The 27,049-nt window shown below is 38.4% G+C and overlaps 1 protein-coding gene across 3 annotated transcripts in view; it reads right to left on the minus strand.

Annotated features, from left to right (window-relative positions):
- ADAMTSL1 (ADAMTS like 1) overlaps positions 1–27,049 on the minus strand; it is a 443,438-nt gene that overhangs the window by 136,873 nt on the left and 279,516 nt on the right. For 2 of the 3 annotated variants that reach the window (XM_089489382.1, XM_089489374.1), the window contains exons 10-13: positions 19,950–20,000; positions 15,060–15,264; positions 11,582–11,729; positions 868–952 (exon numbers count right to left, since the gene is read on the minus strand). In XM_089489382.1, coding sequence (XP_089345508.1) covers positions 868–952; positions 11,582–11,729; positions 15,060–15,264; positions 19,950–20,000 — 489 coding nt within the window. The remainder of the gene's footprint in view (positions 1–867; positions 953–11,581; positions 11,730–15,059; positions 15,265–19,949; positions 20,001–27,049) is intronic. The other variant, XM_089489388.1, reaches the window with a different exon arrangement.

A 27,049-nucleotide genomic window follows, 5' to 3' on the forward strand; every position in this document is an offset into this window, starting at 1 on the left:
AAAAAAATACACACAAATATGCTTTATTGACTGGAGAAAGTCTTAGAGAAATGTATAAATAAATGATGACGCTAGGGAAAATGCAGTAAAAGTAGGAAACACAGATTTGGAGAAACACAACGAGAGAGACTGAGATTTTCAAATCCCAATATGAGAATTCAGGGAAACCTATAATACAATGTCCTATCTTATAAACTGATTAAAAATAATACTACCACCAAGATGGGTTAGAATTAGTATCCTCATTGTGAATGTATTATCAAGGTTGGCTCTTAGCAAGCCTGCCCTGTGAACTCATTTTGATATGTGAATGATTTCAAACTGATGCAACGTGTCAAGCACATAGTCAGGCCAGGACTCTGTAATAGTGTATTGAGTGAATATTTGAACCAGCTCTTATTCACTAGTTTACTTGAAACAAAATAAACAAACACCATCACAAAACCATGAGTGAAAAACAGCATGACTTGATTAAAAACTTCATATGTTACAGGCGTTGTAGGTCATAAAATAAGCCTTTAGAAAATCGGCTTACCCTGTCCAATAGCTATACCACATTGATTAGGATTTAAATGTTCATAAGAGAGCCAGAAACATTTTCATTTTGGATTATGAGGTATACAAAAATATCCCAACTTCAATGGGATTGAAATCTATTCCAGATTGTAAGAAATCTATCAACTATAAAAGTTGGGAAAAATTCTTTTTGGACTGTGTTCCTCTAGAATTTCTAGTGGCCACAGTGACCAGCAGATTCTGGAGGGTTGTAGTCCAAAAAAGAAATTTCCCTGTGCTCTGCTTTAATGAACTGCTTCGAACAAGATCCAAGTTGATGCAATTACAGTAAATTATGTTTGGAAGACTTACGTTGGTTCTTCTGATACCATGGTTCCTTCTTCTAATTCCTGGGCTTGCTTGTACCATGGTAGTTTCGCTTCAATGGGAAGCTTTTCTGTAGAAATAATTACGAGAAAAGATGAAATGCACAATAGTAATGTGAAGCACACTTTTCGTAATGTAATCCACCTGAGTTATTTCTGTGCTCATTTATTTCTCGCAACTAAAACATCTGGCAGGAGCAAAACATCAAACAACAGGTAGTGTTTGTAGAGTGCACACACACTTCAGTGACCACTGGACTTGGCTGTTGTAAGTCACTGGGAAAGTTCAGGTGGTTATAGCCATGACTTCAAAGCTGAGATATGACTGACCCTTTGGTAGTACACTTGAAGACTCTTTGCTCTGTCTTTCATAGTAAGAACCAACAGATTGGAAGTCTTTGAATCACTCTTTTTTTTTAAAAAAAAATGTTTAAGTGATGGTATTTATATACCACTTTATGCAATAAAATCTCTAAGTGGTCTACATTATATAATACAACATGAAAAGACAACATAGTTTATGCCAGCTTGAAATAATACATGATTAAAAAGAAATCGACAGCTAATAAACAGACAGAGCAAAGTAAATAATAATTGTGAACCATGCAAGGCAATGTATTTTAAGAGGCATTTAACACTCAATACATTTTCTGAGCCTCAGATTACCAAATTTGTAATCATCCGCATAAAAGCCTGCCTTTATGATTTTAGGTGATGCCATTCTACTGGTCGTGGAATGACCAATTAAGACTAGAGTACAGATGGTAGAGATCAATGAGCATGCATAGAAGAAAGTGGCCTGCTATGTGTCCTAGGGCCCATTCACATTACACAAATGTAATATTATATTCCACTTTAATTGCCATGACAATGACTATGGGCTCCTGGAGCCTGTAGTCTGGTGAGCCACTAGTGTTCTCTGACAGAGAATTATAAATACCCCCGGTAAACTGCCAGTCCCAGCATACCATGGGATGTTGCCTTGGCAGTTAACATGAAATATAGTATTATATTTGGGTAATGTGAATGGACTCCCTGATCCCAAACAGTTGAGAACTTTGTGGGCCTATGAGATAACCTTGAATGAAGCAGCTGGAATAGCTCTGGAACACGCTATATTATTAAACCAGCTTCAAAACATAGGGCCCTAAACAGACAGGCCAAAATAAAGCTGCTTCGGGTCACTTTGGAGGTATGCTGTTTAAATGATGCATGCGTCCTAAGAATCCAGGAGCCACGCCAAAGCCATATTTCAGTCCTAAGGACAGGAGTGCAATTTTGGCACAGCTTCTGGCCTCTTAAGATGCGTATGTCATTTAAACAGCATACCTCCAAAGTGACCCGAAGCAGCTTTATTTTGGCCTGTCTGTTCAGGCCCATAGTTTACTATCCTGACTTATTCTGAAGCTGTTATTCACAATTTCCTAATTCAGATGGAAAAAAAATACTGTTCACTATAGAACTTCTGGTTTTTGTTTTGTGTTTGTGTGTGGGCAAAAGAAGGAAGCACAGCCAAAATGTTTTTCCAAACCAAGATGTGAGCATATGAATACAGTCTCTATCTGTTCTGCAGAATTCCTCTGCTACAATGCAGGAGTTCATACATTTTCCCATGTGGGAGATGTGCATTAACTCTTTTCACTTGTTAAAAATAGTGGCAGAAATTGTAAGTGTGTAAACTGCTTCTCCAGTCTAAAACAACTCAATGGATTCAAATGACATGGAAGAAGATTTCCATTAAGCATTAGGAATAATTTTCTGTAGGTAAGAACTGTTCAACAGTGGAGTGGTCTACTTTGGGAGGAAGTGGATTCTAATTTGTTGGAGGATTTTAAAAAGAGTCAAATTCACATAGTTGATAAACTGGCCATCTGTCAGCTAAATTTTAACTGTGGATTATTTTCAATTGTCGGAACTGGACCAGAAAATCATTGAGATCCCTTCCAAGGCTACATTTTTAAAATTCTTTGTGTTATTCTTTTCACTACTCTTTGTAATGCATAAAATGACCCCAAATTTATGTTAGCCTTCATAGTCCTGCATTGGTGGATCAAAGGTTAAAAAAAAGAAATGAAGGAAAAGAACCTAGTGTACATTTTGAACTTTTACAATCTGAAAAACATTACACGAAACTTCAGTTTGATGGCTTATTATGACATAGAAGAATATCCAGATGCGATGAGTGATATTTCAAGAGACAGACAAATACTAAAATAGTTCAGTGATGCCTTTCCAGTCAGAGCTTATCAGTTTATCAACTATGTGAATTCAGAGAATGAGCTGAATACTTTCCCTGTCATTTATGATATAAAACAGTGCTGGTACATATTTTTTCTCCCAGTCTTAGATTGGTACCAAGTATATACATTAAAAATATTTTATGAAATACTTACTTTGAAAGCCAAACAACAGTTTTAAATGAACCTAGATTTGGATTCATCTAGAACTGAATATGTTAGGGCCTGGCCTTTAAAGGACAGAGAAAAAGAACTGTGATAAAAAATGCATGAAGAATTAACAATCACAGGGTGATATAAATTCAGCAATGGAAGCCACTTATTTCTTCAGATCTCACAGAATATTCACAGGATGTTGCAACATTTGCTAGGCTCTGACTACTGCATGTTATTGGGTCTAATCCTGGAGAATGGCAGGATATTAAGCAAACAAAGAACAAGTTATCACCTACTGAGATCTCCCTTCCCACCAACACATAGGCCCCCACAACAGGGATATACAGTGGGCCCTTGGCATCCACTGGGGTTTGTTTCCAGGTCCTGCCGTGGATACCAAAATCCATGGATGCTCAAGTCCCCTTAAATGCAAAGGCATAGTAAAATGATGGCCCTTAAATAAAATAACAATAATAAATAATAAAAAAATTATTTGTATCCTGCTTCACCAAACGATCAAAGCAGCTTACATTACAAATACAATAGCCGCAAGTTTCCTTATATCCCAAATCCTCCCTAACCCTCTCATCCACAATTAAATACAATTAAATTATTAGACAGTTGTTAAGGCAATTATTAAAACAGAGGAGAGGCAGTAAGAGCAATATTCCAATAAATGAATGCAAGGATCTTAATCTGGAAAGGCTTGCCGAAATAGATATGTCTTGACTGCCTTTTTAAAGCACTCAAGGCTAGTGGTATTTTGAATGTCTTCCGGCAGGCTATTCCATAATTTGGGAGCGGCTGAAGAGTAGGTCCTCTGGATAACTGCAGCCAGCCTAGTTTTAGCTTGCTGCAGTAAGTTTTTATTTGAGGACCTCACTGTGCCGGATGGATTATATAGGAGAAGGCAATCCCATACGTAGGCTGGACCTAAACTATAAAATGGCAAAATCAAGATTTGCTTTTTAGAATTTATGTATTTTTAAAAATATTTTCATACCACACATAGCTGAATCCATAGATAAAGATCTGTGGAGGGTCAACTATATTTCTTTGCTAATATTGTTCTTTAAGGAAGCATTGAGCAGTTTTAGCAATTTTCTCCCTGCTGCAAGAAAGTCGTCAATAACAGTGCTGTTTTCAAAGATTATTCACAGTGTGGGACTTATTCTGTGCAAAATTTGCATTTTTGTGTATGTATGTGTGCACAGAAAACAGCATTTACTATGCAGTAACCCACATTCTCTGTACAAAATTTTTGGCTTGAATAGTGTTGGGAGAGTTATAAATATGTAACCTTAGTTACATTGAATCATAGAATTGCAGAGTTGGAAGAGACCACACCGGCATCCAGTCCAACCCCCTTGCCAAGCAGGAACTCACAATCAAAGCACTCAAGACAGATGGCCATCCAGCCTCTGTTTAAAAACCTCCAAAGAAGGAGGTTTTATCACTCTCTGAGGGAGTGTGTTCCATTGTCAGACAGCTCTTACTGTCAAGAATTCCTCCTAATGTTTAGGTGGAATCTTTTTTCCTGTAGTTTGAATCCATTGTTCTGGGTTCTATTCTCTGGAACAGCAGAAAACAAGGTTGCTCCATCCTCAATTTGACAACCCTTCAAATATTTAAACAGGGCTATCATATCACCTCTTAACTGTCTCTTCTCCAGGCTAAATATACCTAGCTCATTAAGTCTTTCCTCATAAGGCATGGTTTCCAGACCCTTCACCATTTTGGTTGCCTACCTTTGGACTCGCATCATACTATGTATTCATGATTCCTACATAGCCTCTGGTTTTCAACATGGATTGAAAATATTTTTAAAAATATATAACTCAACAGGGAAACAAACCCCCATCATTCCCAGCAGCTGCTTATTGGTAAGAGGGATTTGGAGGAACTTTCATGGTCGCTGCATAGCCCATAAACTAGTGGCTATGTAAGGCCCATGAAAGTCCCCCAAATCTCATTTCCCAAGAGGCAGCTGGTGGGATTGACAGGAGTTCGTTCCCCTGTTGATTGAGAAATGGCTGCCTGACATTCCCACCTCCTCTTGCATGGGCGATCTCTGGTGCAATGAGGATTTGTGATGGAATTCTTTTTCTGCCTATCTTGCTCATGAGAGGGGATGGAAACTTCAGGCAGCCACTCTTAATTGACGAAGGAATAAATCCTTATCAATCCCAGAGGCTGTTTACTGGTAAATGGAGTTTGAGATTGCATGGCTGGAATCCAATATGTACCATCAAAGTTACAGTACTACGTAGTACCTAATGATCTGTGCAGAAAATGCTGCTTCCTGTGCAGAATATGCTATAACTGAGAAAATATTCAAAATGAAATTTTGCACAAAGTTTTTTTTGAGGAGAAAATTGCATTTTCTGCACTGAAATCCATATGCCAATTTTGTGCAGAATAAGGCTGCATCTGCACTGCAGAAATTGTGCAGTTTGACACTGCTTTAACTGCCAAGGCTCAGTGCTATGGAATTCTGAGATTTGTAGTTTCATGAGCTAGTCTTTGTCACACAACTTTGGTGCCACAACAAACTACAATTTTCAGGATTCCGTAGGGTGAAACCATGAGGGTTAAAGAAGTGTCAAACTGCATTAATTCCGCACTGTGGCAGCAATCTAATTCTCAAACTGCGAAGATCCTCACTATTCCAAGTTTCTCCTTGCCAGGTTTCCTGACACTCAGGAAACACATTTTTGACCATTTACTTTTTTTTTAAACATCCTTTCCAACCTACAGCACAGCTTTTCATTTGACATTATTATTTTTTTTTTTTGAGACACTTGAGCAATAGTTTGTCTAACACGTTGGTGGACTATGGCCAAAATCCTCAGCTCTATTAGTAATATTGCTGAACAGTAAATCAATGTGTAGATAAATTCCATTGACTCCATGGATCTGCCTTATAGAACTAATGATTAAATTTAGGCCTATAAGTCTATGTATTTATGAGTAAGGGGTGAAACAGACCACCCCAAAGGGGCAGGTGATGCAACTCCATTCTGGGTTTTTTCCAGCATAAAAAGCAGCAGCTTTTATCCACTACTCCTTTTTGTGCTGGAAAAAAGCCGGTGTTTCCTGACAAGCAGTGACTTCCCGGCACTTCTGCAGTGTGCAGTGTGTAAACGTTGCGCTGCTGCAGCGCGAGAAAGCTGGCCCACATGTGGTCAGCTGTGTGGCTACATGGCACTCCTACAGCATGCACTGTCTGAACAGTGCACTGCCTGAGCACTGGGAAACTGGTGTATTGTGCTGGTCTGCATCGGCCTTAAATTGAGACTCATGAGACTCAATGACATTTGACTACTGCTTATCATCATCATCATCATCATCATCATCATCATCATCATTAAAATTATTAATAAAATATGAGTAACCTGTATTCAAAATAAGAGGCTGACATCAGAACTAAATATGGTGTAGCAGAACGGTTCCCATTAGGAAAAGGGGTCAGTAAGGCTGCATACTATACCTCTTCAACATGTATGCAGAAAATATTGTATGCAGAACTCAGAGGCAGGAGAAGAGAAGTTAGGAGGAAGGAACATTGAGAACCTACAATATGCAGACAACACACTACTACTAGCAGACACCAACGAAGACCTGGAGCAATTAGTGAAGAAGGTCAAGGAGGAAAGTGCCAAGGTAGGATTAATGCTGAATATTAAGAAAACAAAAATAATGACCATAGAAGATCTATACGAATTCATCCTAGATAAGAAGGAAATTGAAATAATCAAGAAATTCTCATATATTGAATCAAGTATTGATCAAAATGGAGACTGCAGCCAAGAAATTAGAATATAATAGGAATCAGAACGGCAGCTGTGAAGGAATTGACCAGGATCCTAAAGTGTAAAGATATAATTCTGAACACCAAAGTGAGAATTGTTCAAGTCATTGTATTCCCCATCACCATGTACCGTGAGAGCTGGACAATGAAGAAAGTTGACAAGAAAATCAACTTATTTGAGATGTAGTGCTGGATAGGAGTTCTGAAAATACCATAGCGGGCAAGAAGACAAACAAATAGCTTCTAGAAGAGATTAAGCCCAAGTTCTCCTTGGATGCCAGGATCACTACGCTGATGTTGTCATACTTTGGCCACATAATGAGAAGGTATGAATAACTGAAAAAGGCAATAACACTAGGAAAGATAGAAGGCAGCAGAAAGAGAGGAAGACCACATGCCAGATGTTTGGATTCAATCAGAGATGGCCTGAGCAAAACAGTGGAGGGTAGGGATTTTTGAAGATGTTTAATCCACAGCATCACCATGAATTAACGTTGACTTGAGGGCACTTAACAACAGCAACAACAAATTATTGTCTGCCCATCAAAATTCCCAAAATGACGTACCAAAAGAGCTCACAATATAAAAACAGAGGAGAAATAAATTGTTAGTTTAAAACATGCTAAAAACATTTTGAAATCCAAAGTATAACAAAATAAAAGGGCTCAGATTGTCTTTGGGAAGGTCAGAAAGGATGGAGCCACTCTAATGCCCTTTGGGAAGGAGTTCCACAAACAGCTTGCTGTTAACATAAAAAACTTGCCTTCTTGACTCAATGTGACTCTAGAGTCCACCATCCATATGGAACCCATCATGTGTACTGAACATTAAAATAGACAAGATGTTGAACCTGCATTTCGAAGGAATACTCCTTCATGTGGTAAAAGCCATCTGATCTTACTTTTGAAGAAATTACCTCTAGAGAGGATATAGGCTGAAATATTTTATTTCTTTCATTCTTTCATAAAGAAATGCGTACAGAACACACAAAAACAGAGACATATTTTGGAGTCTGAAAAAACATGGGAGAAAAAGCCCATAGAAAGTCATGGCTTTTAAACAAAGCCTTTGGGGGGCTAATTGATTTATTTCAAAATTTACAAGCACATGGTTTTAAACCATTTAAACTTTTAAAACATGTTGTCACCTATTAAATTGGTTACTATGCCTTTAGTCTGTTTAAATTACTTTTATTGTTTTAAAATTTGAGATTGTTTTGAAACTTTTAATTGATTTTACTTGTACACTGACCTGACATTCTTGGATATAGGGCAGGATATAAATGCTTAATAAATGAATAAATAAATTAGGCAAAAAGATGACAATAGAATTGTGTGATACCTGGAGGACTTTACCAGCAGAAACATGAGTACTTATTTGAAAGTAAACATTGGCTTAATTTCCAAGTCTAATTGCTAAGACATGTTTTAAGCAGTTTCATCACTGACAGCAAAAAGCTCTAACAGTTGCTGATGATGAGCATAGTGTTTCATCTATTTTGATTAAGGGATTTTCTTGTACATTTCTTTCCATCAAAAAACAATAAAAAAGTTGGAGAATAACCCAAAATAGAATTCAAAAAGATGCAGTTTCAAGTGAAAATCACCGGCCTATCATCTTACAGACGTCTTGCTTTTGTGCATGGGTTTGGCGTTATCGGTTTGAGTATTGAAAATGCAAAATAAATAAATATCAACTTGCATTCCATGAGGGGAATCGATTTGGGAAGTTACCTTGACTCCAATGGGTTTGTCTTAGGCTGCTGCCACACTGCAGACATAATGCAGTTTGACACTGCTTTAACTATCATTGATCCATCCAATGGAATCCTGTGACCTGTAGTTTGTGGCAGCACCAGAGCTCTCTGAGGGAGAAGGCTAAATATTTCACAAAACTACAAATCCCAGAGCCATTGAGCCTTGAGCCATGGCAGTTAAAGCAGTGTCAAACTGCATTAGTTCTGAAGTGTAGATGCAGGCTTAGTCCACACTTTCAGCATTTCATGGGACAGATGCAATTTGGGCACTGGAATCTGCATGCCAGAGATTCATACACTCATACAATTCACATTCATATGTGCCATATAACTGGATATATGTTCACATTTAAACAATATAAGCAAAGAAAGTGACTGAGTTAAACGGGTAGAAACTGTGCATCTTTGTAGACTTAGATAGCTCAAGCAAAAGGTGAGGGATGGTGTGACTTGCAATTTAATATCTTCTGAACAAATGCAAAATTTACATCTCTGCCATAAAAGCAACAGCTACAACAATATAAATACCTGATGGAATCAGCAACAAGGAGGTACACATGGGAGGAATCCCATGGTTGTAGACTTGATAAATAAGCACATCCCTAATAAAAGTGGATCCACTATAGGGATTTACACCTAATCTATATAAGCAACAAAGGCCATAATGCTTCTTTAAGACCTCAGTGTTTCTTCTAATCATAGATACTGAATTACCATGCAAGAAAGCAAAAAATTAATACCATATAATTTTAAAAATTCATACATTTGGCTCAATTATCTTTTTTTACATTGGCCGGCAATCTGTTGGTTGTCCCATCTAAAGTAAACCCATTTATTGAATGGTGAGTCCACTCATAGATAAACCCAACAGATTCAATGGGTCTGTTCAAGTCAGGCCTATCAATAGAATTTATGCATTAGTTTTATCAACATTTTTGAACAATCAATTGCAATTCTAACAATTCTATAACCTGAGTCTACATTGCCTACTTAGTTGTATACGTGTAACTAAGGAATGTCTCTGGGCCCAACTCACCCCCAACATATTTTACCAGGTGGCAGACACACTGAGAGATGGAGGTCTGTTCAGCTGGCAATCTGGGCACAGGAAGAAGATGTTTTCATCCCGTCAACATACCAGTAAGTGAAGTTGCATCAAAGAATTGTGATGTGGGCCCTGCTTCTGATTGTTCAGTCTCACCTCTTAGCAGAGGAGGTAGAAATGTCCTCCTCCTGAGCCACAGTCAGCAGCTGAACAGACCACAGTCTCTCAGTGCAATTGCTGCCATGCAAAGTAATTTTGAGGGGCATGCATGATTGTGGCAATAGTGCCACATTCATGACTATGTAGATTTAGTGAATAGAGAGCAGTTACGGATTTGTAATTCTGGGTTATGAATCAATATCTGAAATTCAGAATGCCACTCAGTTTCTTGATTCAGCCAGAATTTGAAGATTTATTTGAAGGAATTGGAATAGTTTATTTATTTATTTGCTCAATAAATAAATATTATTTATTTTTAAGTCTTTATGCACAGCTCCTAAGAAACAAAAATATTTTCCCCAGTGTAGCTTAAAGAATACAAAATAAAAGATATAAAAATACAACATTAAAATCAAAACAATAATATCACCAGGTAAAAAGATCAACACAAATCATTCAGTGATAACATCTCATGTTTTAAAGGACTAGAAAAATCAAAAGGTCTTCAACATGGTGGGCACCAAATGAGTCACCTGGGGAGCCTGTCTCCAAGTGAATACCACCACAAAGAAGGCACTCGGTTAACCCTCTGTACTCCTGGTTCTAGCATACAAACACAGTAGGCAATAGCCAGGTTGTTGCTATGTAAGAGCACCAACAATTCACAGAATCACAGGGACAAAGGGTGTCCTAACAGTCATTTAATCCAACCCTCTGCTAAAGCAGATCTGCTGGTATAACATCCTGATAGGTTAATGTGTTCTGCTTAATAACCTCGAATAGACTGAGAAACCACCACTTTCCGTGTTTAATTTTAATTCACCTTCTCATCATTTTAACTCACTGGTTTGGGCCCTGCCATCTGGAGCAACAGAGAACAAATCTGTTCCATTATCTATGTGGCATGCATTCAAATATTTGAAGATTGCTGTTATATCACTTTTTCAGCATCTCTTCTCAAGCTAAACATTTCCATCTCTTTCAAATGATACATAGTAAGCAACAGGGCCTCCAGCTGGGACTGAAATCACAATATGCAGGGAAGATTTCCTTTAACTGTTTCCTTCTGTGCTCACAATTCTGATGAAAATTGTTTGTCCAAATTCAATTCTGACACGTTGTTACCTAAAGCCAGAAGAAAATGCCCATGCTACGTCGAGAAAGGAAAATGTTCCTCATTACAAAATCACTACCACCCATTCTTTGAAGGTAGTAACAATTTAGTTTCTACTTTCCATCTTCTTCCCATAAATACAGTCTGTTATGGAGAAACGGTTATTCAGTCCCACCTATATTCAGCTAATGGCCCATGTAAATTTTTTCTATGCTCAGTCTGCTTGCAACATGAAGGTATACAATGAAAGCTATTTTTATAAAGCCCAGCAGACACTCCTGGGTTGACAAATGAAGCCCAAGAGCTTCTAAATCACACTGCATACTGATGATATTGCCCTACCAGATTAGCATAAAAGGTATTTATTTTAAAGGAGGAAATATAATTTTCATTATTAATGATACTGTGGCTCCATGATTTACCTTTGGGCTTGTAGCATGGAGTAGGAATTATGCACTCTTCTTTGATGTGAGGCTTTGTTTTAGGACTGCAGCCACCCGTATGCATCCCTCTGTGATCAATGCACAGAACCACTCGGTACCTCAGGCCTTGGCCGCAGGTCACTGTGCACTGGAAGGGAAAAGAAGCATAAATTTCCATGAATAGCATTTTTTTAAAACATGCCCTCTTTTCCAGTCTTGGCAAGGTTGGAACCAGGATTACTTCACCGACTAGCCCAATTTCGTTGATTTGTAGATTACTGGCATTTTGATATTGCATGCCAATACATTTGTGTGGATTGCCATTAATCATTAGGGCTCCCTTGCTCAGCTATTTCACTTATAGACACCATTGGTTGTGGTTATGGATGCTTAGCCACTCCCAACAGTAGTCACCTGTGTTCTACAGAAGCAAAGTATCTGTGCTGTAATTATAAGGTCTGTTGATGTTGTGTGTCTTCAAGTACTTTCTGACTTATGGTCACCTTAAGGTGAACCTATAATTTTTTTTTCTGGAGCTAAGAGTGTGTGACTTGCCCAAGGTCATGTAGTTTCCATGCCTGAGCGGGGAATCAAACCCTGATCTTGAGAGACGTAATTTAATGCTCAAACCACTATACCACACTGGCTCATTTATACAGTAATCAGTGCTATCGGAGGATACAGGATGACCATTAAGGTTCTATTGGGGGGTATGTGGCACTATGTATAGTGGAAACTATTTTGCTTTGATTTTTAATTTCTAAATTGTATTTCATATCAAAATATTACCTCCACTCATACCAGAACAGAGTAGTAGTTTGTGAAAGGAAAGTTAAATATATCTGTTTGGATCCATGATGTAATTATTGATTGTTATATGTCTATAGAAGGTATATATTTGGAAAGCTCTTTAGAGAGGCATGTAACTCAGTTACATCCATTTTTACCCTGAATAAAGTCCTAATGAATTTTACAAGGCTTACTGCTCCACGTGAATAGGATTGCAGCCTATTATTATTATTATTATTATTACCTTTATTTTAAAAAGAAAAATTTTTAAAAATAAAACTTTTATTTCTGACTTTGAAATTTGTCTTTTTACATATGGTAATGGAAATACATAGGTCCCATGATTAAGAATGGGGAGGGACTCATACATGCCATTGTTCCCTATTACTATGTATGGATGTGAGAGCTGGACAATTAAGAAAGAAGATAGGAAGAAAATCCATTCATTTGATATCTGGTGCTGGAGAAGAATGCTGAGGATTCCATGGACAGCCAAAAAGACAAACAAATGAGTCCTAGAGCAGATCAAGCCAGAAACCCCCATAGAAACCAAGATGACAAAACTTAGGATGGTATACTTTGGACATATCTTGGGAAGGCATGAATCACTGGAAAAAACAATAATGCTAGTATAGGTGTAGGGAAGTAGAAAGAGAGAAGGCTGTATGCTAGATGGATGGACTATTAAAGAGATGATGAGTTTGCAGGAGTTGGGAAGAGCAGTGGAGGACAGGAGTCTTGGAGATGTCTCTTCAGCAGGGTCGCCATGGGTCAAGATCGACAAGAAGGCAGTTAACAACAACAAACCATGATTAAACACAAAGTAAAATCTCCTTTGTCATTATTTACATTTTCAGCAAACCAGTATTGTGTTACAGTGATACAATATCAATCTCCCCATCTAGAATCAGTCAATATCGAAGGCACTCTTAAATGATTATAAACCTTCTTACTAGCAGGCAAGGTCTTTTAGCATCCCTGAGTAACGTTTTATAGCAGAATTCACAGAGAACTAGTCTCACAAGGTAGGAATTTTATGATATTGTCATCTGAGGAGTTTTAAACAGTGCTTCTAGTTCTCTGCCTCTGCTACGTACAGTATTTTTTTAGCAGACAAGAAACAGCTGTGGTAAAAAGGTTGTCCCAACAAAGTAATTGCATCCCCCCCCCCCCCCCGGGAACTATTGCACCCCACACAAAGTTATATAAGTTGGGGGGCAGAATGTCCCATGCTATTTTCTAGCCAAAACATGATGCAGAAAAGCTGGTGTAAGTGGATGAGAAATACCCCAAGGGCCTAAAGATTAGACAACAGTTAAGTGAACTCTCACTTGATCCTGTCCAGAAAGGACCAAGTGGAGATACCGATGTCATGAAAAGCAGACACAGAAGAGTTAGCATACCAACAGAATAAAGAAAAGGTAGTTTTTCCCTATATATTTTGTAGAATTACAGTATAAGCATATTCACTTGTTTATAAGTATTACATCTTATGAAACCTCTCTGACTCCCATGGTCAGATTTTGTTGGGTAATCTGAATATAGTGATTTCTTGAAGGAGGGGCTATCCATCTTATTTTGGAAGGAGGTTAAAATGTGAGAGAGGATGCTGGTTATGTCCTAAACTGCAATATATAGTACCAAAGTATATTGATATTAGTGTGTAACATTATACTTGTTATATCAATTTACTGTCAATACAAAAAGAAAAGAAAAGAAAATTTAAATCAGCAGGGGTCAATATAAGCATTACAGGTCTTCTACTTAATTATTATGGTTGGACTTATGGCTTTCTTCCAGGTACCTGGGCAGTAATCCAGCATCTTTGTTTCTGGTCAAAGGGCACATTATAAATGCTTAAATCATGTCTGTAGATAGCTTACCACTTTCAGAGCATGCCTATGAATTATAATTCAACTACATTATTTATATTTGACTGTTTTTATAAGTTAATTAACTGGGATTTTATGTCTGAATCCTGAATACATTTACAGGTAAAACTCACCATGAACAGAATCCTAAACTGTCAGCAGGGTTTAATGTTTTTCCTCCTTGGCTTAATTTTATGTTCTTAGAATCTTCAACATTTATGGAGTTTGCCTTTATACAGAGGCTATTCCAGATAATTACAAAGCAACAAGACCCCAGAGTGGATATGGCCTTTTAAAAATGCCATTTCACTGTGCACCATGCTTTTTCTATCCCTTTTCATTTCTTGCTAGGGTCATTTGCTGGAAATGTTGGAGGTACTTCTAGAATTCAGGGGATTCATATATAATATGTTAAAATACATATACAGGTTTGAGTCTCGCTTATCCAAAATGCTTGGGACCAGAAGCATTTTGGAATTTTTTTGGATTTTGGAATAATTTTATATATATAATGAAATAGCTTAGAGATGGGATCCAAATCTAAACATGACATTCATTTATGTTTTGTATACACCTTATACACATAATCTGAAGATAAATTTATACCTAATGTTTTTAATAATTTTGTGCATGTAACAAAGTGTGTATATCCATATACACAAACTTTGTTTCCTGCACAAAATTATTAAAAACCATCAGAAAGCAAAAGTGTCTCTTTCTCAGCCACCCAAGTGGAACATTTTAGATTTTGGAGTATTTCAGATTTTGGAGAAGGGATACTCAATCTGTACATATATAAATTTGAAGAATGTGATTACCGGTGACCACTCCTGAGCCAGCCACTTAGGACAATCAAAAATGTTGCAGGGCTGGACAATGGGCATCTTGGGAGTGTACATGCACTTCCACTCTTCCACAGAGCTGACAAGCCCCTGGATGTCTTCTTCCACACAAGAGACTGTGCGGCTCTGGATGCCTCCTCCACAAGAGGAAGAACATGCAGTCCATGGAGTGCTTTCCCACCTGCAAAATAAAATAGCAGTCAAGGAAAAGTCACACTACCTGAGTAATCTATCTTTTGATATATTCACAGTTTCCCAGTGGAACCCTTATTGGTACATCAGTCAGTATTTCATCTCTTAACACCCAACTGAGATTAAATAATTTTGTCAAATTGATGAAGGCATTTGCGCTGTGACATGTGTGAAGCTAACCCATTGCACCGGCATGAATTCCATTTGCTAAGATATTTTCCTAGAACTGCAGGAGGAAATGGGAAATAGCATCTCTTATGAACAACTAATCTATAGCATTAAGTAAAAGAAAGATCCACTGTACTGAGTGATTTCCTACTACAAGTTGAGTCCCCTTTATCCAAAATGCTTGGGGCCAGAAGCATTTTGGATTTTTTCAGATTTTGGAATACTTTCATATACATAATGGGATATCTTGGAGGTGGGACCCAAGTCTAAACACAAAATCCATTTACGTATCATATACACCATATACATTCCATTTTAAGGTAATTTTATGCACAATTCTTTTAATTATTTATGGACATTGTTGGGGACATTGAATCATCAGAAAGCAAAGGTATCACTAACTCAGCCACCCCCCCCCCCTCAAAGTTTCAGATTTTAGAATTCAGGATGATGTAGACTCAACCTGCAGTAAAAAGATGGGACAGACTTAGAATAAGTAAGTACAGAAAAATCCTAGTGTCTGTGGGATCGCTCCCCCCTCCATTTATTGGGGCTCATTGTATGTATTATCCATGATATTTGCACTTAAAGTATTTTGCCAATCACTTTTCCTTGAAAAGGATAGATTTGGTCTAGGCACATCCTATTGCTGATTCCTACATTAACTTGATTCAAATAACTCTGTTCATGCAACTTCACACCCATATCTACAGTGAATGCATCAGAGGGAAAGCAGGATCATGTTTACTGATCCTGCCCCAATCACTAACAGATGAATAGTCAGTATAATGACTGGAAAAGAGTATCTATGCATAGTCAAGTCTAGATCTGCTCTAGCTAACTGGGAGTTTTGATTACATATGAGTTTCCTACACATGCACACAAACTTAATGCCATTCTATGGACACTAGTAGTAAGCACATCCCAACCTTCTCATTTACAGAATAAGTGAATGGGCTTGTTTGTTTTTTATGACTAAGTCTGCTATTATTATAAAATTCAATTTTGGTTCTCAATGCAGTCTGGTTTTTCAGGTTGGCTAACCATTTCACGTCTGAGCAAACATACTTAGATCTGCATTATAAAATATGAACTGGTCATCACTTGCAGACCATATAGTTAGTATGATTGTTATGTTCCAGAGGGCAGATCTAGAGGTTGGAGGCAATTGCTGGAGCCAGTCTTTAAGTGAAACTTCAGAACAGTAGTCCATTAGACAGTGGGACAGAGTGCTTTAGGAAGTGGTGGGTTCTCCAAAATCTAAAACTAGACAGTCATTTGTCAGAGATGCTACAATTGCATCATGCATTGCAGATCCTATATTGAACCCAGGTCAAACTAGATAACTTTCAAGTTTTCTCCCAACTCTGTAATTTTTTGAATAATGGTATTGACAATAACATGATTGTAGCACAACAGATCAGCTTTTCCTCTAGCTGATTCATTCATTATGCTTTCTTAAGTATGTACCTATGATTTTTTTCTAAGTGTATACCTATAAATATGTGACCACAGCAAATACGTACATATACAGTGGATCCTCCCTTACACGGGGGATCCATTCCAGACCCACCCCCCCGCCTAAGGGAAAAAATGTGTATGCTTGAGTCCCATTAGAAGTAATGGGGCTTGTGCCTGTGGTGTGGGCGTGGGCCCCATTACTTCCTCTGGGGCACATGAGGGTTTTTTCCGGCACAGCTTCCAGCATATGCTACTGTACATGTATATGTGAAACAAGACTGTCTGTGGCTACTTAAGTAAAGCATCCTTGGTGGCAAGCCTGCGTTTGCAGTTTCACAGTGTGTGAAATGGTTCTTGCCAGCTGAAAGCAAATTGTTATGATGTTTTTCAGTACCAAGGCTCAGATAAAATCACCATTTGAGGCTTCATAACAGATCTTATGAAGTCATAAATGGGGGCTAGGACCAAGGTTTTTCTCCTTGTCTTTCTTCTCCCCCTTCACATTATATGTCATACTTGGTATGAAGGTCCTTCTTTGCATTGTTAGAATTTCATATTATGTAAATTCTGCCTCATTGTTGGCTAATAAACTAGGGGGAAAAGTTAGGACATTTTCTTGGTTTGTTAACAGACTCTGAACTAGACTTCCTGGGCTCTTATGTAACAGCAAACCCTGGCTTAATACAAGCCAGCCTCTTGCCACTGAAAGTGATGGCATGATGATGGTAAGAGAGGAGAGGTATTAATTCACAGCAACATAAATGATAATTTATGAAGCCTTGAACGTGTTTCAAAACCAGGCCCATGCCTCACATCTTGGTACTAACCACAACACAACTGCTAGTTTAGGATAAGTACTTTTTAAAGGTGAACTAAAATGAAAATAAAATAAAGAACTAAAGATGACAGAAACTTTTCAGTCAACACAGGATAAGTGAATACATGGCCTACAAATCCCATGTACCTCTCACACAATTTGCAGCTCTGTAAATGTATAGCCCACCCAATCCTGCTACAGCAAATAGTTAAAAAAGGAAGGAATCATGTTCATGAAAGCTTCTAGGAGGTTTGTCTCTTCTTAAAAACATTTTGTTCCAAAAGATGAGCAAACCACTTGGTTGTACACTTATATACCTTGGTGTACTAAGTTTGGTTGGGCCAATTTTTGAACAAAGGATAGGAGCATTCTTTGTATATTTTCATTCTTTGTTTATATTCCATCAAGAATTGGAATTAGATACAGGAAGATTAGCGGGGCATTCTATGATTAATAGTCATTTTAACCAAAATGGGATGATAATACATGTCTTTAAGACACATAAAACACACACGCACACAGAGGTTACTGTTCAACCAGGCTTGTTGTAATTGGTTGAATGCTTCAATGATTAGACTCAATTGTCTCTGAATGAAAGCATATAAGGAAAAGTAATTCCAATAAGCCAAGCACAATTGAATAAAGCTGCTTCATTATGGCAGTGGTTACACAGTAATATCAAACTGCACTCTTATAGTGTTCCTACGCCCCTTTTACTGCTCTGGCTGCCTCCTTTGGCATTCTGGGGTTTGTAGTTCAGTGAGGCATAAGAGTTCTCTGGCTGAGAATTGTAAATGCCCCTCCCTCAACTGCAAATCCCAGAATACAATAGGAAGCAGCCAGAGCAGTTAAAGTGGATTTGCAGGACTTTAAGAGTGTAGTGTGTTCATCCAATTAGTCACAGGTCTTTAAAAAAAGTCTTTACCTAATTCAGACAAAGGTATGCTGCTCAAACAATTAATAATTATAATATTAAGTTTTAGTGACACACTATTGAACAAAAATGATAAAATACGTTAAGGAACATTTACAGAGACAATTCCTTTTTATTAGAACAATGAAGGACTAATAGTTATTTTACAGTAGTTCAATTAAGACTACTTTGAAAGTTGTTAATTCAGTATTTAAAAACACTGTAATAACCTAACCTGAAATGGCCAACAGTCTATTATTTGCCTTGTAAGCTAATTATTCACATTCAATATCTTTTAAATATATATATATATATATATATATATATATATATATAATGTGAAATTACTAATTCTGAAGAGCAGTATGTATAGAGAGATCCTTTAGCCCCTTTGAGACTAACTGAAAGAAAGAGGTTGACACCGTGAGCTTTCGTAGACTTAAGTCTACTCCTCAGATCTCTCTACATACTAATTCTACAGACTAACATGGCTATATCTTTGTATTCTACCTCTGAAGAGCAGAGACATTGAACTTTATCACACTGGCCCTGGAACGGGCCTGTAGCATCCCAAAATGGAACGTTCTGGGGGCAGGAGGTGGCGGGGAACTCATTTTACCGCACAGTGAGAACACTGCCGCCGCCGAAGTCCCCATCCCATTCTGGATGTGTTCCCCAGGGGGCGATTTTCGGGAACGTTTCTCAAGCATTCCCGAAAATCGCCACCTCTGGGATGCATCTGGAATGGGATGGGGATGGTTGGTGGCAGCAGCGTTCTCGCTGTGCAGTAAAATGTGTTCCCCGCTGCCTCCCGTCCCCAGAACATTCTGTTTTGGGATGCTACAGGCCTGTTCCAGGGCCAATGTGATAAAGTTCAAGGTTCATTTTTGTGAAAATGTGATTTCAAAGCTCTTCCTTAACCAAGGGACTGTGAATGCCATTGTGAGACAATTCCAACCAAACACTAGCCCCTCATCTATCAAATATGTGCACACTGTCACATGGAAGAAAGGGCAAGACAAAAAACCAATAACTCATAATTTGTGATTATCTCCATCACACAAATGGGCATTCCAGTTCACAAGGTCTTTGGTTTCCTGTGATGGACAATTATTCTATAGGAAAGCTCAGGACAATTCAGGTTCTATATAGAAAATCAGAGGGCAATGCAGAAAGAAAAAAGAAAGAAAGAAATGAATGAATAAGTAACAGTCATAGACAGTTGCCATTGTGAATAACTACCATTCTCTGTTAGAGTATCAATAAACCACAAAGAATATGTACATTTGTTAAATTGTGTATTTGGTTTACATACCGGGGAAGAGGATGGTAGAGGTCATAGGGCATGATCTGCTTGTATCCATCACTGTTAGGAACAATAATGCCAACCCTCTGAGTAGAAGGTACACACAATAAAATAAACACTAAATGATTACATTATACAAAACCACAGCATTAAATAGCTTATCTAATCATCTAATCATCTTGCTAAAAATCAAAAGGCATAACACATTGGAGCAAGTGAGTGGACATTCTCACCTATCATTTTCACTTTGCTAAATTTTTCATGAATCTATTGATTTACAAGTTAGTTAATATGACATCCACAATATAAACTCATCTATCTAGTATGAAATAGACTTGAGTACTAATCCTAGAATTAAAACTGAATTTGTATGGGTGAGGGAAGGGATGTGTTCTGTATATGTACCTGTACCAGAGGAATAACAGGTTTTGTGCTCTTAACTATCACAAAGATCAGATGGTTTATGCCTCCACTAAAAGTTAAAGGTCAGTTTAGGGGATTCAGCATATTAAAAATATGGAGAATAGTACACTTGGCTCATCATTATTCACTGAAAAATGAAATTACTAATGATTAATCAGTAGGCTTTAAATGTGGTAATATCTCAACATGATGTCATCTCCAGTATAATTATAACATATGGCCTGGCTTAAAAACAACAACAATCCATTGCAAAAACTCTCTTCCACTGTGCACAGACATACACTGCCTGACCATCTATTTATATTATAGCGTGCCCTTATGGCAATGGAAAGTGAATGCTTTTATAATTTGCTTTTCAGATTCTCTAGCAGGGTTTGCACAGCCTACAAAGTCTTGAACAATGAGGTAAACAGAAAGGGGCTCACTATAATTTTCATAGAAAAACATATCCAAATAATGTTGTGGATGAGTGAGCAGTTTAACCACAGACCATTTCAATGGCTGGAATGAGAAAAGTCACTTTGAACTGGGTAGAATATAAAAGAATTCAAAATGTATATGATAATATGAGGTAAACCACTGTACAAATTTTCTCTGTCACAAATCAAAATGCCAAATGCCAGAAAACTAATAGTGTCTTCCACCAACCTCAATTTACATTAATGGAGTAGATGAGATTCAGTCCATCGGAAAGAAAAAAGGGAGGAATTTCAACTCTAAATTAACCTTGCAAAACAAATCCAGAAACTACTAATATTTACTTGTCAGTGATACTCCCTTATGCTCCCTTTTACAAGCTTGAGCTGAATGACTACTGAGGATTAGTCAACTCCCAAATTAACTAGTAACGAGGTTTAATTTATCCATTTTGACTCTATTTAAGGCTCAGGTTTGTTTTTGTTTGTTTTTTTGAGGCATGGTTTGACAGAGCATCTGATCCTACCGGGATGGTTTCTTACTTATGTGCCCTCCTCTTCTCTTTTCACACTTCAGGCTACAGACAGGCGCCTGTGTGAGAGTGCTTATGATAAGCAAATCTCCTGTCCTTCCTTTCTTACATTAATTACAGTCTTTATATTGATAATACTTAACTGAACATACCTTTTAACACTCTGAATGACACCCCATTACACACCTTTCTCTGCTTGTCCTGACAAAGTAATTTTGTGGCTTCACTTCAAATGCCTCTCCTCTTATGTAGAGTTTCAACTTTCTGTCTACAGATCTAAGAAATGAAAATTATTCCTTCTGGCCTTTTACACATACAGACAGAGGCCCTATACAGACCGGCAGAAATCACTGGCCTGTGGGCGGAATCAGGGCGCAGTTTCCTAACGTTGGATGCCCTAACTCCACCCCATGGTGCTCATCCACACTGTGCATACCATCATGATGCACCTCCAGCGCTGCATCCACATGATGGAGTGCCAAAGGGGCATCTATGCTGCATTTTCCATTCTCCAGTGGCCAGATCAGGGCCGTGGCGTGAGGTTGCCATGGCCCTAATCTGGTCAGGAAAGGGACGGCTGCATGCCACCCCTTAGCGGCCCCTTACTTCACTCATTTCCTCTGCTGGTAACGCAGCTATTTACCATATATTCAACAGATTCAGGAATACAGAAAGCAAGCATGAGACCCATTGTAGACCAAAGCTTAGAAAAGTTACTTTTATGGATCATATCTCACAGAATATCGCAGTGACCACAACAATTTGGAGTTGTAGTCTGAAAACTAAGTTCTCCAAACTCTGCTACTTTTAATCAATGAATGCTTATATACTAAAAAAACCAAACAAATAACTTAGTCCTTAAGGTGCCACAATTGCTCTCTTTTTTAAAAAAAGATGTTTGTTTTGTACTGAAAAAAAAGACTGTCAGTTATTTTTAAAAAATATATACCATAACCGCAGTATGACCTGCATACTTAGTCACCATTATATTTCAAAAATCAAATTAATATATTAGCAATCAGAACTCAGTAGCCCAACCTTCAAAATTGAAAGGCTTGAGTAGAGATGGAAAGAACATCAACTTTCTGAGCTACTCAAGTGTCTACTTCTCCACTGTCTAGTGCCAGGAGTGGTCTGTAATGCAAAGGATAAGATGATGCACCCTCCTCATTCCACATATACAAGGTGCCTAGGCTAATAACAATCACTTACTTCAAACTGGTACCTCCTCTATCACACCTGAGTGATGTTAACCAGTTTTGGTGAACAGGACAGTCTATATCTGTCTGTCTGTATTTCATGGGGTTTTCTGAGGCAAGGAATACTCAGAGGTGGTTTTGCCCATTTCTTCCTCTGAAATACAGCCAACAGTACCGGGTATTCATTGGCAGTCTCCCATCTAAGTATTAAGCAGGGCTGACCCTATTTAGCTTCCAAGATCACATGGGATCTGGTGCCTTTAGAGTATTTAGACAAGGATTTTTACTTTTGTATTATCAGTTTTTGGAAGCTGTATTGTGCTTTTAAAATGTTGTATACCACCTTAGATCTTGTGTTGGGAGAAAGGTGGGATACTAAACAAACAAACAAACTTCAGTTGAACATTTAGAAATACAGCTTTGGGATCCAAAGAAATGCAAAGTTACCAAGATAATGTGAACACAGCAAATATAAGAGTTCCAGGTATGAACAATATTTTGTTTCTCATGTTCTGTAATGGTGGAAATTTGGGGCCCAAAGGAAAATTTAATGGGAAGGGGCAGAATTCTTATGGGGGCCCCCTCAATGCTTTCATTTTGTCCCACTCCTTAGCTACACCTTCAGGTGGCCCTGACCGAATCTGAGCATCAACAGCATTTAAGTCACTTTGCCATATGAATCCTAGCTACACAGCAGCTGACATGGCAGAAACTTTGTACCATTTCTTTATAGATTGTTAATGATTCACACATTGCAAAAACACACACAGGGAGTGTATTCTTTCAGAAAATGTGCCAAATCCTATGGGTATTCCAATCACGAATGTAGGGGAAATGGGAATGCAGATATATGCCTCATAATTGCTGTCTATTTAAATACCTTTCAGTGATGTGATGACAGGATAAGAGGAAGGCAGTTAAGACATTTTCGGCATGACCTGCCAATTAGAAATGAACTGAATAGACCTCTTTAATTAGTTAAGCAAACATCCTGTCAAGAGGAGTCTCTTCCAGTTTCATGTTCTTATCCATGATACCAATATATAGAAACTCAAACTCTAGCAGCCATGTACGGATTGATTTTGTGCACACAATAACTATTTCTTTCCGCCTGCTCCTCCACTCAAACCCTGATGTTTCCAAAGCATCTCTTCTTTCTTTCTTTCTTTTTTTAAAATGGGTCTTTGACACTTCATTACTTACATTTGCATACAACTAGAAGCCTATTCGGTCATTCTGTTTCGATGAATAACCAGGACTAGCCCAAGACTTTCTGACCTCCCACTGACAACCCAAAGCTAACCTAAGCTAGCCAAGTGATAACCAACGCTAGCCAAGTGGTGTTGATACATGAGGGCAACTAATCTCAGGAACACACCACTCACTTCAAAATACAACAGTAACATAATAACCAACTAACAATTCATTGCCCTTTTCTGGCAACTGACTTTGCCTGATGTTAGGGCTGGCCATGTGAATAATCAACATATGCACAACTAACCAATGTCGGAAGTAAGAGGCTTCTGTACTTCTGTAGGTTCCCTGCATTATATTGACAGCATGAAAAGCTGCGCTTGACATTCCCTGGGTAGCATCTAGGTGTCCATGTACACTGTAGAAATCATGCAGTTTGACACGATTTTAAATGATGTAAATCCATCCTATGGAATCCTGGAGTTTGTTTTTTACAAGGTCTTTAGCCTTCTCTGCCAAGACTGCTTGTCCCTCACAAAATTACAAATCCTGGGCTTTTATAGAATGGAGCCATGGCAGTTAAAGAGGTGTCAAACTGGATAATTTCTGCAGTGTAGATGCACCCTAGGCAATTAAAAACTTCTGAGAGAGGATCATGACAGTGACAAAGAGGTACAGCGAGTATGCTATGAACTATGACTATTGATTATTTACAGAGATGGAATGCCTGAATAGGGTTGCTTGGTTGCTCCCTTGTAGAAAAGTATTGTCCATAAAATCATCATTTATTATTTTAAAAGCCATAAACCAGTTGCCAAAATTGATATTTTGGTCTTCCTGGTGGGTCAGTTGTTTGTTCTATACCAACTAAATCCATGCTTTGCTTTGCTTTCTTTGTTTGCAAAAGCAATTTCTATCAATGAATCCAGATCCTTGTGTTCTGAGACAAAGCTATTACATTCTGTTTAAATTTTTAGAAATCTTCATTTTTCTAAGATGAAAAACCCAAAGGTCCACTACACTTATGTAGGATGTCTGTTTCCCAGCACTAGATACTCTTTATAAAGAGAGGGCAACTAATATTTTGATCATATAGCTGCCATATCCAGTTCAAAAACCATAGAAGAACTGATCTAGAAGTGCATGGTTGGGGGGAGGTAGTCTTTGTTTGGGGGAACTGATGTGCCAGTGTTTGTAATCCCAATCTCACTCAGGAGAAAAAAATACTGAAAGGGATCTTAAACTTTTTTAAAAATTGAAAGAATTAAATATATTTGAAAAATCTAATAAAGAGACAGCAAAATGATGAGTGTCACTGTTTATTGCACAATGGGGCATTAATAGCCTTGTTAAAGAGTAATGGCACCTATGAACAAAGTGTTATATTCCCTAGTTCAGTTTAGGCCATTTCATTCCATTCTGTCAAGACAGCAGAGGTTTAAACTCTTTTGCCCTTCAGGATCTTTATGTCAACAACCTCACCTAACTATGTCTTGTGGAAAAGTAAAAAATTACTTCCTGACATCTGCCTAGAAGTTATTTTTCACTCTCTCTTTTGATTTGCATGTATCATGCAGACACCTGTCTTAACGTTTATGCATGTGCAGTGTCAGATCACACAGAAAACGAAGCTAGAAAACAGCACTAAGGTAATTTCCCAAAGATTAATGACATGCACGAACTCCAGTAAAATGAATAAGAAAGGTGAGCATTCAAAAAGGAACAGCAAAAAAATACAGAAATAAATATCCAGGCCAGTGCAAGTATCCCTGACATGTTAAATGATCATGCACCCTTCTCTTTAATTATTGCATGCTGAGAGGTTGGGGATTGTGCATTTCTATTTACTTTGTATTATTCAGACTGGGTTGAGACTCATGCAGCACATTAGCCATTGTACAAAGCACACTGTGGAAATAATCCAGTTTGAGACCTCTTTAACTGCCCTGGCTCAGTGTTAGGAAATCCTGGGAATTGTAGGTTAATGTGGCATCAGAGCTCTTTGTCAGAGGAGGCTAAATGTCTCATTAAACTACAGTTCCCAGAACTCCCTGCAGTATGTTTTGGACCCGTGTCTGACAGGTTACATTTTTGTTTCTCCAAGTGAGACTATGGAGTGAAACAGAGGGGCAAAACAAAGCAGCTTCCAGCTGCTTTGAAGGCAGGGCGTTTATATGATGCATGCTTCCAAAGTGGGTGGAAACAGAAATGAAGCCACACTTCAGGGCTAAAAACCGGAGCAAAAAGAAGCCAGGATACTCTGGCCTAACCCACGAAATCTTCACACCTGCATATAAACAGCCCATTGTCAGTGAGGTGCTGTAGCATAAATGAAAGTGCGACCACTCCAATGGATGTAAATACAACAGTCACAAGCCAGACAGTCCAACTGGGGACATGGGTGAATGCAGATGAAAGGGCCATAGAATCATAGAATCACAGAGTTGGAAGAGACCACAAGGGCCATCCAGTCCAACTCTCTGCCATGCCATGTATGAGGGGCCTCCATGATTGTGCTTTGCCAGTGTATCACTCACGCATCAATTCATTGGTGCGCTGTACAGGTGGAGCATTGCACATGCGACTGCATGGAGACTGGGTGGTCATCCAATGCAATGGCATTTGGGCAGAACTTGGGAGGTAATTAGAGGTCACAGGTAGTGTGTTTGTGCGATGGTGCACATACATGGTGGGGAGGCAAAACAAACAAACAACTAAAAACCCCAGCGATGGGATTTGATGCTGCATTGTGCAGTCAGGCAGTGCATATTTGGCTTGTTTTGGGAGTGGGTGGTGCAAACAGTGCAGTTTTGACCCACTTTCAGAAAAAGCAAGTTTGAGCAGCTTTTCCTGCCCATCTGCTCTGGCCCTATGACAGCATGTTGTCCCAACATCACAAATTGTAAGTTACATATAGGGTCCCTGGCACTTGGCTGCCTGAGATAAAGGACAAGATAGCACCACTACAGAAGTCAAACAATCTAGTAACTGAATCTTACTTTAATGCTTGTGGGACAATATTTTCGAACACACCAAGGGTAGCAGTCTTACTTGGAGGTGGATGGGTGAGCAACCCAGGCTATGAGACATGTTCACCTCTGTCTTCCAACATCTTACCATTTCTATTCCCCACAAATGCTGCCTGAGGTGGTAGCCTTGCTCAACTTTGTGCTAGGAAAAGCCCAGGTACAGAGACAGAGATGTGTACAAATTGCTTTTCTGTTTACTTTCAGTGCAATAGTTTCTGGGATTTACCATCTGTCTAGTTCTTTTGTTAGCAATAAATGCACTCATAGTCATCCATCTATCATTCCATGCCAGAGAATACCCTAATAATTTCCTAA

This window comes from Sceloporus occidentalis, unplaced genomic scaffold (assembly GCF_023333645.1).
Source record: "Sceloporus occidentalis isolate IW3139 unplaced genomic scaffold, rSceOcc1.0.p SCAF_1, whole genome shotgun sequence".
In the NCBI taxonomy this organism is placed as follows: domain Eukaryota; kingdom Metazoa; phylum Chordata; class Lepidosauria; order Squamata; family Phrynosomatidae; genus Sceloporus; species Sceloporus occidentalis.